Source organism: Pipistrellus hanaki (assembly GCF_964339955.1).
Source record: "Pipistrellus hanaki genome assembly, chromosome: 9".
Classification (NCBI taxonomy): domain Eukaryota; kingdom Metazoa; phylum Chordata; class Mammalia; order Chiroptera; family Vespertilionidae; genus Pipistrellus; species Pipistrellus hanaki.
In genome coordinates, this window is record NC_140511.1 from 77,617,287 (window position 1) to 77,632,250 (window position 14,964).

Sequence of the window (14,964 nt, forward strand, 5' to 3'; positions counted from 1 at the left end):
AGTAAACCAAAGGGCTCTCCAAAAACCAAGAAATACAGTGACCTCTTGCTCCGCCCCAACCCTCAATTTCTCCCTAGCAACAGATGACCGAACCTCGCCCTGTAGCTAGTCTATTGGCCAACTTGAATAGTCACCTGCAATTTTGATTGGTCACCCGTGATAGTCCGAATTTTTCCAATTGGCGGAGCTGCCATTGGCTCCCCCCCTCTTTGGTCCGCAGAGGAAGCCGGGGCGGCCGCGTCGTTTCTGCGGGATTACTTTTCTGGGGCCGCCCCTCATTGGGCGGCGTGGTGCGCTGTAGACGACAAACTGTCAGGGGACGGGACCCTGTCCTCTGGGTGCTCCCACCCGCAATCGGAAACCCAGGGGCCGACTTCCGGGCCAGGGCCCCCCCGCAGAGGGCAGGGGGCTGGCCGCGGGGCTCGGAGGACTCGCAGCTGCTGCTCGGCCGCGGGGTCCGTCGCGGCCTTGGGGCCGTGGGGCACGGGCCACTGTCGCCTGGGTCTCCCAGCTCCGGGCACAGACACCCACGAGTGCTTCTTGAATATACGTGCGAATCGGGAGTCGTGACGGAGGCAAGTCCTTTAAACTGCTCTCAGCAATGGCCCCCGCCTCCTTTCCACTTCCAGGTCGGGGAGGTGTGTCCCAGGGAAAGGAGGAAGCATGTTCCGCAGCTGCCCCAGCTCTTAGTGAGCCCTTTACGTTTTCGGGGGCCCCTCGCTCCAGAAAAGTCACACAGTCTCTGGCTTTCCTCTCCCCACACCCGCTCACGGGCTGGTTTCCTGCGCCGCCTGCGATCGGAAATGCTTCGGGAGGAAGGGAGGGGCCGTGGTAGAAGCCGGCGGAGCTCGCTCCCTGCAGGCCCCGGGGAGAAGGGCAGCTTCCTGCCGTAAGTCGGCCACCAGACCCGTACCGTTGCTCCTCCCGCAGAGCTTCAGCGGCCCTTCCCTCCCCAGCCCCGCAGGACCGCTGGGCGGCGGAGCTATGGACAAGCGCCTGCGGGAGGCTCAGCTGTACAAGGAGGAAGGGAACCTGCGCTACCGGGAAGGGAAGTACCGAGATGCTGTGAGTAGGTACCATCGGGCTCTGCTTCAGCTGCGGGGTCTGGATCCCAGCCTGCCCTCCCCGATACCCGACCTGGGGCACGAGGGCCCGGCCCTCACGCCTGCACAGGAAAGCATGCTGCACGCCACCCAGACAGACTGCTACAACAACCTGGCGGGTAAGGACAGGGCCCAAGGGTGGGCAGGGTAACCAGGCAGGCACACAAAAATCTGTGAACGTGGAGAAAAAAAAAAACACTGACGGACTTTCCTGCTGTCATCCAGTTATTCCGCCAAGAATGGAAATATAGGTCCCCTGCCCGGGTGGCTCAGTTGGTTAGGGCATGTTCCTGATGAGCCAAGGTGGCAGGATCGATGCCAGGTCAGAGCACATACAAGAAGAAACCAATACAACCAATAATGCATAAATAAGTGGACAACAAATCCATCCCCCCTCCTCCTATCCACCATCCTCTTGCTTTCTAAAATAAATAAAAATGCCAAAACCGGGTTTGGCTCAGTGGATAGAGACCTGCGGACTGAAGGGTTCCGGGTTGGATTCCTGTCAAGGGCATGTACCTTGGTTGCAGGCACATCCCCAATAGGGGGTGTGCAGGAGAAACTGATCAGTGTTTCTAACTTTCTCTCCCTCTCCCTTCCTCTCTGTAAAAAAACAATAAAATATATTTTAAAAGTAAATTTAAAAAAATAAAATAAAATTTAAAATCTTTTATAAAATATATACATATATATTTAAATATATTTTATTGATTTTTTACAGAGAGGAAGAGAGAGGAATAGAGAGTTAGAAACATGGAGGAGAGAGAATAATTGATCAACTGCCTCTTGCACACCCCCTACTGGGGATGTGCCCCTAACTAAGGTACACGCCCTTGACCAGAATCGAACTTGGGACCTTTCAGTCTGCAGGCCGACGCTCTATCCACTGAGCCAAACCGGTTTCGGCTATACATATATGAGCAGTAGTTCTCAAACATCACCTGGAGGGTTTGTTAAACACAACTCCCGGGTCCCACCCCCAGAGATTTGGATTTAATGGGTCCCAGGGGGTGCCTACTATTTGTTTGCATTTTCTAGCCGAGTCTCTGGTGATGCTGATAGATTTAGGAAATTTTGCACGCAATGGAGAAAATACCGAGTTTACATAGAAGGGAAGGCATTTTAAAAAACCATGTTCTGCCGAAACCGGTTTGGCTCAGTGGATAGAGTGTCGGTTTGCGGACTGAAAGGTCCCAGGTTTGATTCCCGTCAAGGGCATGTGCATTGGTTGCGGGCACATCCCCAGTGGGGGGGGTGCAAGGGGCAGCTGGTCGATATTTCTCTTTCATCGATGTTTCTAGCTCTCTATCCCTCTCCCTTCCTCTCTGTAAAAATCAATAAAATATATTTTAAAAAATAAAATAAAAATAAAAAACCATGTTCTTATTGTTTTCTGAGAGAGGAAGGGAGAGGAAGAGAGATAGAACCACCAATGCTGAGAGAGAATTATATATCTCCCCTCTGGGGATCGAGTGGGAAACCCAGGCATGTGCCCTGACCAGGAATTGAACAATAATCTGGTTGCATGTACTTTGGTTGTGGGCACATCCCCAGTGGGGGTTGTGCAAGAGGCAGCTGATCAATGATTCTCTGTCATCGATGTTTCTGACGCTCTATCCCTCTCTCTTCCTCTCTGTAAAAAATCAATAAAAATATATTTAAAAAATAAACATGTATTCAAGTAAGGGAGACAAACATGAAAACAAAAATAACATCCATAATTTTTAGAAAATGGTAAGTACTGTGGAAAATAAATAAAGCAGAAAATGGGGACAGTGCCACAGGCATGCAAGTGCTCACTTTTTTTTTTTTTTTTTTTTTTTTTTTTTTTATGAGAGTGCTCACTTTTAAAGGGGGGGCGGGGAGGAGAGTTCATTGAGGTGACATTTACGAAATACCCGGGGCAGACACGGTTTAAGCCCTTTACACATATGAACCTAGTTAAGAGTCACTTGCCCTTGGAGGTAAATTTAAGGAACAAACAGCTAGTAACTGGTAGAGCTAAAATTAAACCTAGGCAATTCTTTTTTTATTATTATTGATTTTAGAGAGGAAGGAAGAGGGTTCGAGAGAGAGAAACATCAATGTTGACAGAATCATCAATTGGATGCCAACTGGGGACCAAGCCCACAACCTGGGCATGCGCCCTTGGCCGGAATTGAACCTGGGACCCTGCAGTCCACAGGCTGATGCTCCATCCACCAAGCCAAGCCAGCCAGGGATCTTTTATTTTATTTTTTTATTATATACTTTTATTGATTTCAGAGAGGAAGGGAGAGGGAGAGAGGAGAAAGATAGAAACATCAATGATGAGCCCTGGCCGGTTTGGCTCAGTGGGTAGAGCTTTGGCCTGGAGACTAAAGGGTCCCCAGGTTCCATTCCAAGGGCACATGCCCAGATGCAGGTCCGACCCTCCCCAGTAAGGGGTGTGCAGGAGGCAGCCAATCAATGATTCTCCTCTCTGAAATCAATGAAAAATAGAAAAAGTAAAAAATGATGACTCATTCCGGGAGTTGAGTATGACCACATGGTGGGGGTGTTGGAGAAGGAATGCAAACATCAGGGGTTTAATGTTCTCATCGGCCCTGATTCTTGGTTCTCAGCACTATGATGTAATACTATGTTTAATTCCCACAATCCTTTGAGGTAAATTCAAGTAATAGGGAAATATTTATGAAATAGAGGAACATTTCAAATTTTTTTGTGTTCCAGTGCTTTCTGGGAATTTTTTTTTTTTTTTAATATGTTGATTTTGTACAGAGAGGAAGGGAGAGGGATAGAGAGTTAGAAACATCGATGAGAGAGAGTCATTGATCAGCTGCCTCTTGCACACCCCCTAATGGGGATATGCCCGCAACCAAGGTATATGCCCTTGACCGGAATTGAACCCGGGACCCTTCAGTCCCCAAGCCGACGCTCTATCCATTGAGCCAAACTCGGCTCAAATTTTTTTAAAAATACGTTATTTGTTTTTTGTTTATTTATTTTGTTGCTGTTAATCCTCAACCAAGGATATTTCTCCATTGATTTTTTTAGAAAGACTGAAAGTGAGGGGAAGAGACAGAGAGCCAGCCCTTGGGAATCGAACCTGGGACTTTTCAGTCAAGGGCTGAGATTTCTCTCAACTGAGTCAAACTGGGTAGGGGTGTTTTTATTGATATATATATATATATATATATACACACACACACACATATATTTAAAATTATTTTTATTTATTTATTTAATTTTTTTTTCGAGAGAGAGAGAGAGAGGAAGGGAAAGGGAGAGAAGATATAAATATGGATCAGTTGCCTCCTGCACACCCTCTACTGGGGGGGATCAAGCCCGAAACCCAGACCTTTTGGTGCATGGGACAATGCTCAATCCACTGAGCCACAGTGGCTGGGGAAAATTTCCCTTCTTAATAAAAAGGCAGAAGACTGACCTCATCAATTGCCTCCTTGACAGATTTGAATTTTGAAGTGCCATTAAATCATCCAAGGGACTAGGAAAGTAGTATCATTGAGAGAGATGACGGTTTTGGAGTGAGATTCCTTGGTACCTGTTTCTTACTCATCCCACCTAGAAGCTGTGACATCTTGGACAAGTTACTTAGCCTCTCTGTGCCTTGAGGCAGTAACACATACCGATTTCTTAGAGTGGGTGAGAGTCAACAAGCACCTAGCCGTGCTTTCTGTTGCCTCGTACAAGAATTGTGGTGAACTGGAGGCTCCAGACAGAGAGCCTTGGGTGGAAGAGACACAAAGAAGAAGCTTAAATACATTTTAAAGTATAGTCTTATCCGTTTTATAGCTGGGCCTAGCTCAACATTAGGTACGAAGCGGCATTCGGTAGGCGTTGGAGTAGATGGAAGAGATGTAAAGCGTTATCCGCTGCTGCGTCCCCTGCCTGGAGGGCCTGGCCCGTGGCAGACACGCTTGTTTGCTGGAAAAGTGAATGCTGTTACCATTCTGTGTTTGGTGCTGCCTTGAGTCGAAGTTAGTATAACCAGGCCCTTCTCGCTCTCCTCTCTTCCTCTCATTAGCCTGTCTCCTGCAGATGGAGCCAGTAAACTATGAACGGGTGAAAGAATACAGTCAGAAGGTCCTGGAGCGACAGCCTGACAATGCCAAGGCCCTGTACCGGGCCGGAGTAGCCTCCTTCCACCTGCAGGACTACGACCAAGCTCGGCGCTACCTGCTGGCCGCCATCAACAGGCAGCCCAAAGGTGAGAGAGGGGATGGAGGGGGGAGAACAGAGACAATTGTCCTGCTAAGGGGGTAACTGTGGAAGGGGTTTTTGTTGTATTTGCTTGTTTTTAATATATTTTTATTTTTAAAAAATATATATATTTTATTGATTTTGTACAGAGAGGAAGGGAGAGAGATAGAGAGTTAGAAACATCGATGAGAGAGAGTCATTGATCAGCTGCCTCTTGCACACCCCCTACTGGGGATATGCCCACAACCAAGGTACATGCCCCTCACCGGAATCGAACCTGGGACTTTCCAGTTCGCAGGCCAACGCTCTATCCACTGAGCCAAACCGGTTTCGTCTATTTTTATTGATTTCAGAGAGGAAGGGGGAGGGAGAGAGAGACAGAAACATCAGTGATGAGAGAGAATCATGGATCGGCTGCCTCCTGCACGCCCTCAGCTGAGACAGAGCCCGCAGCCCGGGCATGTGCCCTTGGCCACAATCAAGCCTGGGATCCTCCAGTTTGTAGGCTGACGCTCCATCCACTGAGCCAAACTGGCTAGGGCATGTTTTATTTCATTTTTTCAAATTTTTGAATAGGTAATAATATATTCACATGGATAAAGCATCGGCCTGTGGACTGAAGGGTCCCAGGTTCGATTCCAGGCAAGAGCATGTACCTTGGTTGCGGTCACATCCCCAGTAGGAGGTGTGCAGGAGGCAGCTGATCGATGTTTCTCTCGCATCGATGTTTCTAACTCTCTCTCTCTCTTCCTCTCTGCAAAAAAAATCAATAAAATATATTTTCAAAAATTAAAAAAAAAAGGAAGTATGTTAATAAATCTCCCCCTACCCCGAGGTGAGATTATGGTGTATCTCTAATTGCCTTCTCGCCCTCTTGTAAGATGCCAATGTCCGGCGGTACCTCCAGCTGACACAGTCGGAGCTCAGCAGCTACCATCAGAAAGAGAAGCAGCTCTACGTGGGCATGTTTGGTTAACAGAGAAGAATGACACTCCTCCACTTGAACTTTGGTGAATGGCGAACCAGTGAAGTCACATCCAGTGACATCTGACCTCGCAGGAGACAGGAGCCCCACACCTCTGACCCAGGTGTCTTTCTTGTTTCTAGTTCTGCACAAACTCTTAACTACTTACACAGTCTGCCTTTTGTGTATGTGTGTGTGTGTGTGTGTGTGTGTGTGTGTCTGTCCATCTGTATATTTGTATAGCTTTTAATACATGGCATTTTTATGGACATTTGCCCTGAGAATTACAACCAGAATATATTCTTCACCTGTGTGTGGAATTAATCATATCGACAGCATAGATTCTAATGATGGATGTTGTTAGATGTATTTATACACAGAGGAGAAGTTTAGCAGAGGATGAGGTAATGACAGACAGAAAGGAGTTTCTTCCTTTGTTTTCTCAGATGCCCAAAGCCAAAGTTAGGCAGGCCAGAAACTGAGCAGTGTATTTCTTTTGTGAAACTAGACAATTATAAATTGGGCCCACATGTCTTAAAATGAATGGTTTCAAAGAAAGTGAATTCCTCATTTTTAATAATCCACATATATTCAGATTCTTCTTCCCCTGCAAAAATATCTGGCTCCTATTGGTGGGGTAATTTCTGGTCATTTGTATTGTTTATATTCAGATCATTAGAGTAGACTTACTTAATTTTTCATTAAACTCTTCTATTTTAAGATCTCTGTAGTCATGCACTTAAGTATTTATTTAATAATCCTTCTTACCCTCATGCTACAAAAACACCCAAGTAAACAGTTTTGTTTTTATTAAGTGTGTTGCTATAGCCTGCCTATTTCTCTGAAACACTTAGGAAAGGCATATTACTAAGTCTGGAAACAGTGCCATGAAAGAGCAGGATACAAACTTAAATCTGTCCTTTACCTGTCACCTTGTATTCCGCCAGAGCCCACTTCCCTTACCGAGGAGGGAGACAGTGGGAAAGGTTCTCCTTCCTTAGTGCCTTTACGAACTTTCTGGAAGCTGGGTGGGCGCCAGTGCAGGCTGCAGATCTGCTGCAGCCACTGCTCAGGAGGAGGCTCCATCAGCTAGGAGCTCCCCTGTCCGTCCATCACTTTTGTGGAGAATGCCCACAATGAAGGAGGCCTGCAGAGCAGAGGAGACCGCCTCGTACTGCCTCCGCCTTTGTGAGTGGAGCGGATCGGAAGCATGTGCCATGAGCCATCACACAGCCGCCCACAGCAGAAGGAACACCGTAGTCTGGCCAAACGCACTAAGTTCTTCTCCCTTCATCAGTAACTCCCCATCTCCCCATAAAATAGGCTCTTCCTGTTCTCCCTCTTCCCCTCAGTAATGCAGGCGTCAGGGGTGGGGAATTGGTAAGATATGTACACATATAATACTTAATAAAAAAATGAAAAAAAAAGTTAAAAAATAATGCAGGCGTCAACTTACAACACAGCCTTCTTCTACCAAATCTTAATGAATCCAAGGATAGAACTAACAAAAGTAAAATATTTTATTCCTTTCCCAAGCCCCTTACATCGCTAAATCTAGATAGTTGACAACATTTTGTCCTGGTTGCATGTTTTGTTTGTTCTGGGCAGTTTTTGCCTCCTGATTTCATTTTGTTTGTGGTTTGTTTTTTCTCTCTCGTCAGTTTTTTCAATGTCACCATGAGCTATCTTCTGTACCCATGAGGAAAAAATAAAACATATTTAAAAATGAACTTTAGAAAGCTATTGTACTCATCTTTTCATGAAGGCTGCTGAGATAAAGCGGTCAGGCTCCCATTTCAGTCTTCATTTCCAGGCCAGCTGCTAGCGGAGGTGTTGGTGAACAGGAAGAGGGACAGGGCAGGCAGTCTGGTTGGGTCTGGAGGTCCGGGAAGCCCACGCCCGCAGGAGCCATCCAGAGGGTTCCACATATGTACAGCTTTCCACGGGATTCCAGGGCCTGACCGCAGAAAAAGCATTCATGGAGGCTGTGACGGCTTACACTTTGGCAAATAGGAGACAGTTTCAAATAGTTTTCCAAACTCATACCATCCCCTTTACAATTTTGCCAAAACCACATATTATCTAGATTACTATTTATGTATGCTATTTAAATATGTGTTTTTAAGAGAACCTTTGGACAGAGGGACATGTTAGATGTTATTATTGGGATGTAAATAGCAAACGGAAACCATAAGACAAGTAACTCGATTTCCTCGATAGTAAATTGCAATGAAAAGAGGGGAAGTTATAGAGTCTTAAGAGAAGTCAGTCAGCCAAATAAATGTGACTCTGCTTTGGATTCTGACCTGGAAAAAAACCCTCTAAAAGTTTAGGAAAGTAACAGGATACATATATATATATATATATATATATATATATATATATATATATATATATATATATTGGTTTCTCCCTGCGAAGTGAAAGCAAATGCTTGCTCTTCAGGGAATGTCATCAAGAAACAGCCCCTCCGTGCCAGGTGTGAGGGTGGCTGAGGCGGTAGCAGTGGTTCCTGTTCACACCGTCTAAAGCCGTGGTCGGCAAACTTCTTCTGACTCCTCTTCTTCAACATAGACTCGCCCAGGCCGTGGTATTTTGTGGAAGAGCCACACTCAAGGGGCCAAAGAGCCGCATGTGGCTCTTCCACAAAATACCACGGCCTGGGCGAGTCTATTTTGATGAAGTGGTATTAGAAGAAGTTTAAAAAAATGTGGCTCTCCAAAGAAATTTCAATCGTTGTCCTGTTGATAGTTGGCTCTGTTGACTAATGAGTTTGCCGACCACTGGTCTAAAGGAATGATATTCAATTATGTTCACACGTGCACACATTTATTATATCTTGCTTTTAGGAACCCGTGTTCTAAGGAAGCCTATTTCTTTTTATATATTTCACCTACCATAAAATTCACCCTTTTGAAGCAACTGATTGCTTTTAGGCATTTTCACTTCCTCTAGCAATGACTGGGAACGGCCCCTCAGCCAGAACGGCTCTTACTCTTGCCCTGTTTCACCAAGGCGTTCAGGCAGTCCTGTATTCGCATGAATAAAGTTAGCCTTTTGAAAGAGGAACTGAAGGGTGATTCCAACACAAGGAAAGTGCAAGGTGAGAATTCACGCTTTTCAGCCATGAATGTGATAAGCATCAGCTTTTGTTTCCCATCATGTCCCCATAGGAGCTTTCTGTGGCCAAATCTTCCATGCTTAGCTCTGCCTCCTTCCCCAAACTCAAAAATAGTAGTTGAGCCGAAACCGGTTTGGCTCAGTGGTAGAGCGACGGTCTGCGGACTGAAAGGTCCCAGGTTTGATTCCGGTCAAGGGCATGTACGTTGGTTGCGGGCACATCCCCCGTGGGGGGTGTGCAAGAGGCAGCTGATTGATGTTTCTCTCTCATCGACGTTTCTAGCTCTCTATCTCTCTCCCTTCCTCTCTGTAAAAAATTCAATAAAATATATTTTTTAAAAAAAATAGTAGTTGATGATGACAGTCAAATCCCAAAAAGATCAAAGAAATTCAGAAAATGTGCTCATAGTTTCGCCTTCTAAATCCTCCTTCCTGCTTTCCTTGCACCGGATTCCTCCTTTGCCGGAGGGGAGGGTTTCTAGGGAGCTTCCAGTCTGTCCTACAGCACAACAGGGGCAGGCCCTTCTCTTACCCTTCAAGAACTTTCCCCCATCCTACATCAGCTCCCAAAACTCCCATTTCTCTGCTATCGCTACTGTCAATAGCCATCTGTGTGACCGCACTGGAGTAACTTCCCCTCCAGGCTGTCAGCACACTTTTTAAGTAGGATTCTCTCATCTGGAGTTTCCCAAGCACCCATCATTTCTACACCAGATACCTCAGCTTCCCCCCACGAACTTATCCCCCAGGGCGCGGTGCCGTCCACCTCTCCATTTCTTATTTTCACGTTTCTGACATGTAAGCAAAAATGTCAGGTCATCAACACAGTATATGTTGTCGAAACAGCCAAGTAAAGGTCTTTCTGCGTGGAAAACAGGTGAAGGGGTAAGGACGCAAAGCCCTACAGTCAAAAGGAGAGAACAGAAAACAACTCATAGTTCTCAGGAAACTATTTTCAACAGATTTTAACAGGCACCGTGAGCCTGGTGTGTTTAGTCACACGCCATGGTTCAGATTCCAGCTTGCCCCTTACCCCCGCTCTGGGACCTTGAACAAGTCAACTTTAATTTTTGAGTTTCAAGTTCCCTAGTCGGTGGGCAAAAAGGGGAGGGCTAATACCTCAGAGAGCTGTTGAGGGCTAAATGAGCACTTACAGGAAGTCCCTAACGGCCCAGCACACAGGAGCTCACTGCAGTGACGAGCCACGACTGTGAGATTCCCTCCTTCATGGACTTTTCCTAAGTGGAGTCTGCGTTACCCTGTGCCTACGCCACTTCTTCCTCCCAAAGCAGCCTGATCCTCCCCGCCGCCCCCAGGACAGATGCCATTTTCTTAAAGGAGCTAGAGGAGAGGGATGAAAGCGGGTTTGTGGAAGAAACCAGCCAACACCAGTTCAGTAAGATATTTTCACCGCTCGCTTTATGGTCCAGAACTCGGAGTGCGAAGTGGTTACACCAGGAAAATTCCCGCTGCCCTTGGAGAGGAACCGACTGGGGAGAGCAAAGGGTGGGAGGGACGTCAGTCTGGGCAGCATCCATTCCGTCACCCGGCGGGGGAAATGAGATGCTGCCAGCCTCCTGTGTCGCAAGAGCAGCCCGAGCATCAGCTCCTGCTCCCCCAGATGTCAGTTTTTGGGGCCAAGGACAAAATCTTTGGGGGGCCCGCCAGCAGAGCTCTGTCTGTCTGCGGTGGGGGAGCCCGGGAGGGGCTGCCCTCCCAGGAGGGGGCCGGCCTCCGGGTCCGGCTTGCTGCGCTTGGCCAGGTCCTCGTTGTGCGCCTTGCGGATGTGGCGGTACAGGTCCCCGGACTGCGTGTAGCTGCGCAGGCAGTAGCGGCACTCGTAGGGCCGCTCCCGCGTGTGCACGGTGGCGTGGCGCCGGAGCGTGTAGGAGCAGGAGAAGGTCTTCCCACACGTCTTGCAAGTGGGAACGTCCTCAGTAAAAACGCCGAAGCTTCCCGGGGCCGCTTCGTACTCAGGAGGCAGGTAAAGTGGCTCATGCAGGGTGGGGGGTGCCGGCAGGGGCGAGGTCACCAGCCCTCGGTGATACTGCCCTGGGCCTGGCAGCAAATGGTAGGGGAGGTGCGAATCCGAGGGCAGGAACTGGTCACTCGGCCCCACCTCCTCCAATCCCGCTGCCCTGGGCTCTTCAAAAGCGTCCGGCTGGGGAGGCTGAGCTCCATACAGCGCCTCTCCCGGTGGGAACAAGCCCTCGGGCCCCGGAGGCTGGTTCTCGGACACGTCAGGCTCCTCATCAGAAATCACAATGGCTTCCACTTTCACCTGAACCAGCTCAGCTTCCGCCGGGGGTGGAGCCTGGGATGGCGCTGGGGCTGCAGCCGAAGACGGGCTGTAGAAGCCGTGCAGTGGTCCTCCGGTTCCCCTCGGTTCCACCCCCCGCAGACCCTCAGAACCCACGTCGAGGGGAGCCAGTGGCTCCACTGGAACGGGGGGCAGGCCGGAAGAGTAGAAGTTTGCGGGAATGGTCTCTGTGGAGCTGCTCGGGCTGGCGAGGGAGACGTCGGCCACGGGTGGATGGGGGGGCCGGAGATGCAGGGAGTCCACCTCCACGCCAGGCTGTGTGGTGTCGGCCCCGCCGGGCATCGGCGGCTCATCTGGAGGACAGACAGTAGGTGAGGGGGCAGCAGGGCCTTTCCAGTCCCCTTTGCCCCAGTGGCCCGGCAGCTCGGCCGATGCCAAGGAGGGCTGAGGGCCGCGGGAAGCACTGGACAAGAATTCCAAACTCAGGGGCTGGGAGCTGGTTTCCTCCTCCTTCTTGGTGCTGTCTGCCTCCGCCAGGCCCCGGGCTTGCAGACGCCGCTTGCACACCTTGACGATGTCATTCATGTGCAAGTAACTGGCAGCCGCCAGCACGTCCTCCACAGGGGTGTCCCCCCTCAGCGCCAGCTGGCCGGCGTACATGAAGTCCAGAAGCAGCCCGAAGGCCGGGGCTGTGACAATCTCGTTGTGGATGCACACCAGGTCCCTCTTGTCCAATTCCCGCTCTTTGTAGAAAAGCTGGAAGAACGGGCTGCAGGAGGCGAGCACAGCCCGATGGGCCAGGAACTGCGTACTACCCACCATCACGGTGCAGTCGCAAAGAAAACCCTGGGACCGCTGCTCTCGGAGGCTCTGCAGCAGCTGCTGGCTGTGTTCTGGAAACTCCATAGCACCCCACGAGGGGTAGGCCCCTAGAAAAGTCCCCACCAGTGGTTCCCTGGGAAGAGAGGACAGTGGGTTAAGGGCTGGTAGCCTCCCCAGAAACCGTAAATGTCAGCCCTGAGCTGCCACCAGCATGCCTCTGGCAACACTGTCCAGACCCCAAAACGCTCCCTTAAATTACCATCCTTTCCTCTTAGGTCACAACCAGTGGTCTTTTAGCCCCGCCCCCTCAACTTAACCTTAGCAGCAGGCCCCACCCAGCCAGCAAACCCCGCCCCCGGAAGTCCCTCCCCCTGACCAGCCCCCGCTTCCTCTATGGCCACCCGGAGGTTTCCAGCACCTCCTCCAACTAGAAGTCTCTCTCGCCCCCAGGCCTTCCCGGCGATACCTCCACGCCCCACTCCGGGAACTCCCTGAGCCTCTCTCGCATTCCAGGGGCTAAGGAGTCCTAGGGTGCGAACTAGCAGAGGAAGCTGGTCCCTCACCCTCCACCGAGCAGCCACTGGGCGAACTCCGCCCCTCCCCACCTCCTCCGATGCAACGGGCTCAACTTTGGCGTCCCTTGTCACGGATTGGTTCGCTGTCCACTAAGTACCGCCCTCTCTGAGCGGCGTTTCCAAGTGGGTGGCGGTGGCCGTCGCTCAGGTAGCTAGGCGTCGGATTGGCTGGCGTGGCTGTCCTAAACTTTTCTCCCTGGTCCCGCCTTCTTTGCCTCAGAGCCCTCAGGATTGGCTGAGCTTCTCCATCTACCTGAAGCGGGGACCCCGCTCTAGGTTGCCGCGCTTCCACCTGGCGGCGGGGTGGGGAGGCCTCCACCGCGTGGAGTGGAGTGTTGCGTCAGTTGCAGGCTGACCGGAGGAGGAGGACGAACAAGCTGGTGTGGGACTTGGGAAGCCCGGGTTTTATTTTTATTTTTAAAAAATATATTTTAGCCGAGACCGGTTTGGCTCAATGGATAGAGCGTCGGCTTGGGGACTGAAGGGACCCGGGTTCGATTCCGGTCAGGGGCATGTACCTTGGTTGCGGGCATATCCCCAGTAGGGGGTGTGCAAGAGGCAGCTGGTCGATGACTCTCTCTCATCGATATTTCTAACTCTCTATCTCTCTCCCTTTCTCTCTGTACAAAATCAATAAAATATATTTAAAACAAATATATATATATATATATATATATATATATATATATATATATATATATATATTTTATTGATTTTTTACAGTGAGGAAGGGAGAGGGATAGAGAGAAGCATGGATCAGCTGTCTCCTGCACACCCCCCACTGGGGATGTGTCCACAACCAAGGTACATGCCCTTGACCGGAATCAAACCTGAGACCCTTCAGTCCGCAGGTCGACGCACTATCCACTGAGCCAAACCGGTCAGGGCCATGGGTGTTTTGAAGAAGTCTTGGAGAAGTCCCTAGACAAAGGAAAGGGACTGTAGGTTGGGAGTTAGTGACACCTGCCTCTTTCCTGACCAGAGCAACATGTTGACGGGTTCCCAGAGGGTTAATCCAGTGCCTGTAACCCACTGCTCCCCCTTCACCCACACTAGCCTCTCCATTGGTTCTACAGCCACGCCCTCCAACCAAAGCTAATCAGAACCAGGGTCAGTTCATCTACCCTCCATCCTGGTGTTGGAGGCCTGCAGACGTCATGGCCTCAGCTAGAGACCCCACCTGTTCAAGATACCCTTCCAAGCCATACAGTGTTTATTTTATAGCAGTTAAAACCAACGTAATACTGTGTGTGTGTGTGTGTGTGTGTGTGTGTGAAAAAGTACTATATTTCCCCAAACCAAAAACATGTAGTGAGAATAGTGGCATTGCTTCACATTTTTCCAAATTTCCTTAATGTCTGGCTTAATAGAAGACAGCTGGATTCACACATCTGCTCCAAGCCATTACGGATTGTTGTTTTGATTATATGAAGAAAATCTGGTGTCACACAGATGGGTGGCCTGGGATTTCATTGGCCACAGTGAGGAGTTTGTATTGTATTCTGCGTGTAATGGAAACCCATTAGTGGGTTTTAAGCAGGGAAGTATTTTTATGTGATTCTTGTTTTACCCTGGCTACTCTGTGGTAAATGACCATAGAGGATAAAAGTGGGAGCAGGAAACGATAGTGGTAGCGGAGCTAGAGCAAAGTACAAGGTCAACAGACTAACACAAGGGTAGTGGTAGCGGAGCTAGAGCAAAGTACAAGGTCAACAGACTTTGCCAAAATTGAGATAGGAGATGAGGGCCCTGGTGGAGTAGCTCAGTTGGTGGGAGCATTGTCCCAATGTGCCAAGGTCGCAGTTTGATCTCCTGTTGGGCTCATACAAGAATCAACCAGTGAATGCATCAATAAATGCAACAACAAATCAATGTTTCTGTGTCTCTCACACATAATCTCTAAAGTAAAAAAAAAAA

General features: G+C 49.2%; 2 protein-coding genes across 3 annotated transcripts; one reads left to right on the plus strand and one right to left on the minus strand.

Moving 5' to 3' along the window:
- Window positions 1-204: 204 nt before the first annotated feature.
- TTC9C (tetratricopeptide repeat domain 9C) lies at window positions 205-8,000 on the plus strand. The gene is made up of 3 exons (XM_084896042.1): window positions 205-1,222; window positions 5,131-5,313; window positions 6,188-8,000. The coding sequence occupies exons 1-3, from the start codon at window positions 985-987 to the stop codon at window positions 6,280-6,282; spliced, it is 516 nt and encodes a 171-aa protein (XP_084752168.1). The 5' UTR covers window positions 205-984; the 3' UTR covers window positions 6,283-8,000.
- Window positions 8,001-10,788: 2,788 nt separating this feature from the next.
- On the minus strand, window positions 10,789-13,093 carry ZBTB3 (zinc finger and BTB domain containing 3). 2 transcript variants are annotated; one of them, XM_084893535.1, is made up of 2 exons: window positions 13,036-13,093; window positions 10,789-12,605 (listed from the first exon to the last, which is right to left on the minus strand). In XM_084893535.1, the coding sequence occupies exon 2, from the start codon at window positions 12,554-12,556 to the stop codon at window positions 11,015-11,017; it is 1,542 nt and encodes a 513-aa protein (XP_084749661.1). In that variant the 5' UTR covers window positions 12,557-12,605; window positions 13,036-13,093; the 3' UTR covers window positions 10,789-11,014. The 2 variants fall into 2 exon arrangements, with proteins under 2 accessions (XP_084749661.1, XP_084749660.1); XM_084893534.1 differs by having other exon boundaries at window positions 12,939-13,080.
- Between the last annotated feature and the right edge of the window lie 1,871 nt (window positions 13,094-14,964).

Bases quoted from the DNA above. Each gene is read 5' to 3' on its own strand.
- TTC9C (XM_084896042.1), top strand. From the start codon at position 985: ATGGACAAGCGCCTGCGGGAGGCTCAGCTGTACAAGGAGGAAGGGAAC. The intron at 1,223-5,130 runs GTAAGGACAGGG...TCCTCTCATTAG, and splicing joins CTGCTACAACAACCTGGCGG to CCTGTCTCCTGCAGATGGAG. The intron at 5,314-6,187 runs GTGAGAGAGGGG...CCCTCTTGTAAG, and splicing joins CATCAACAGGCAGCCCAAAG to ATGCCAATGTCCGGCGGTAC.
- ZBTB3 (XM_084893535.1), bottom strand. From the start codon at position 12,556: ATGGAGTTTCCAGAACACAGCCAGCAGCTGCTGCAGAGCCTCCGAGAG.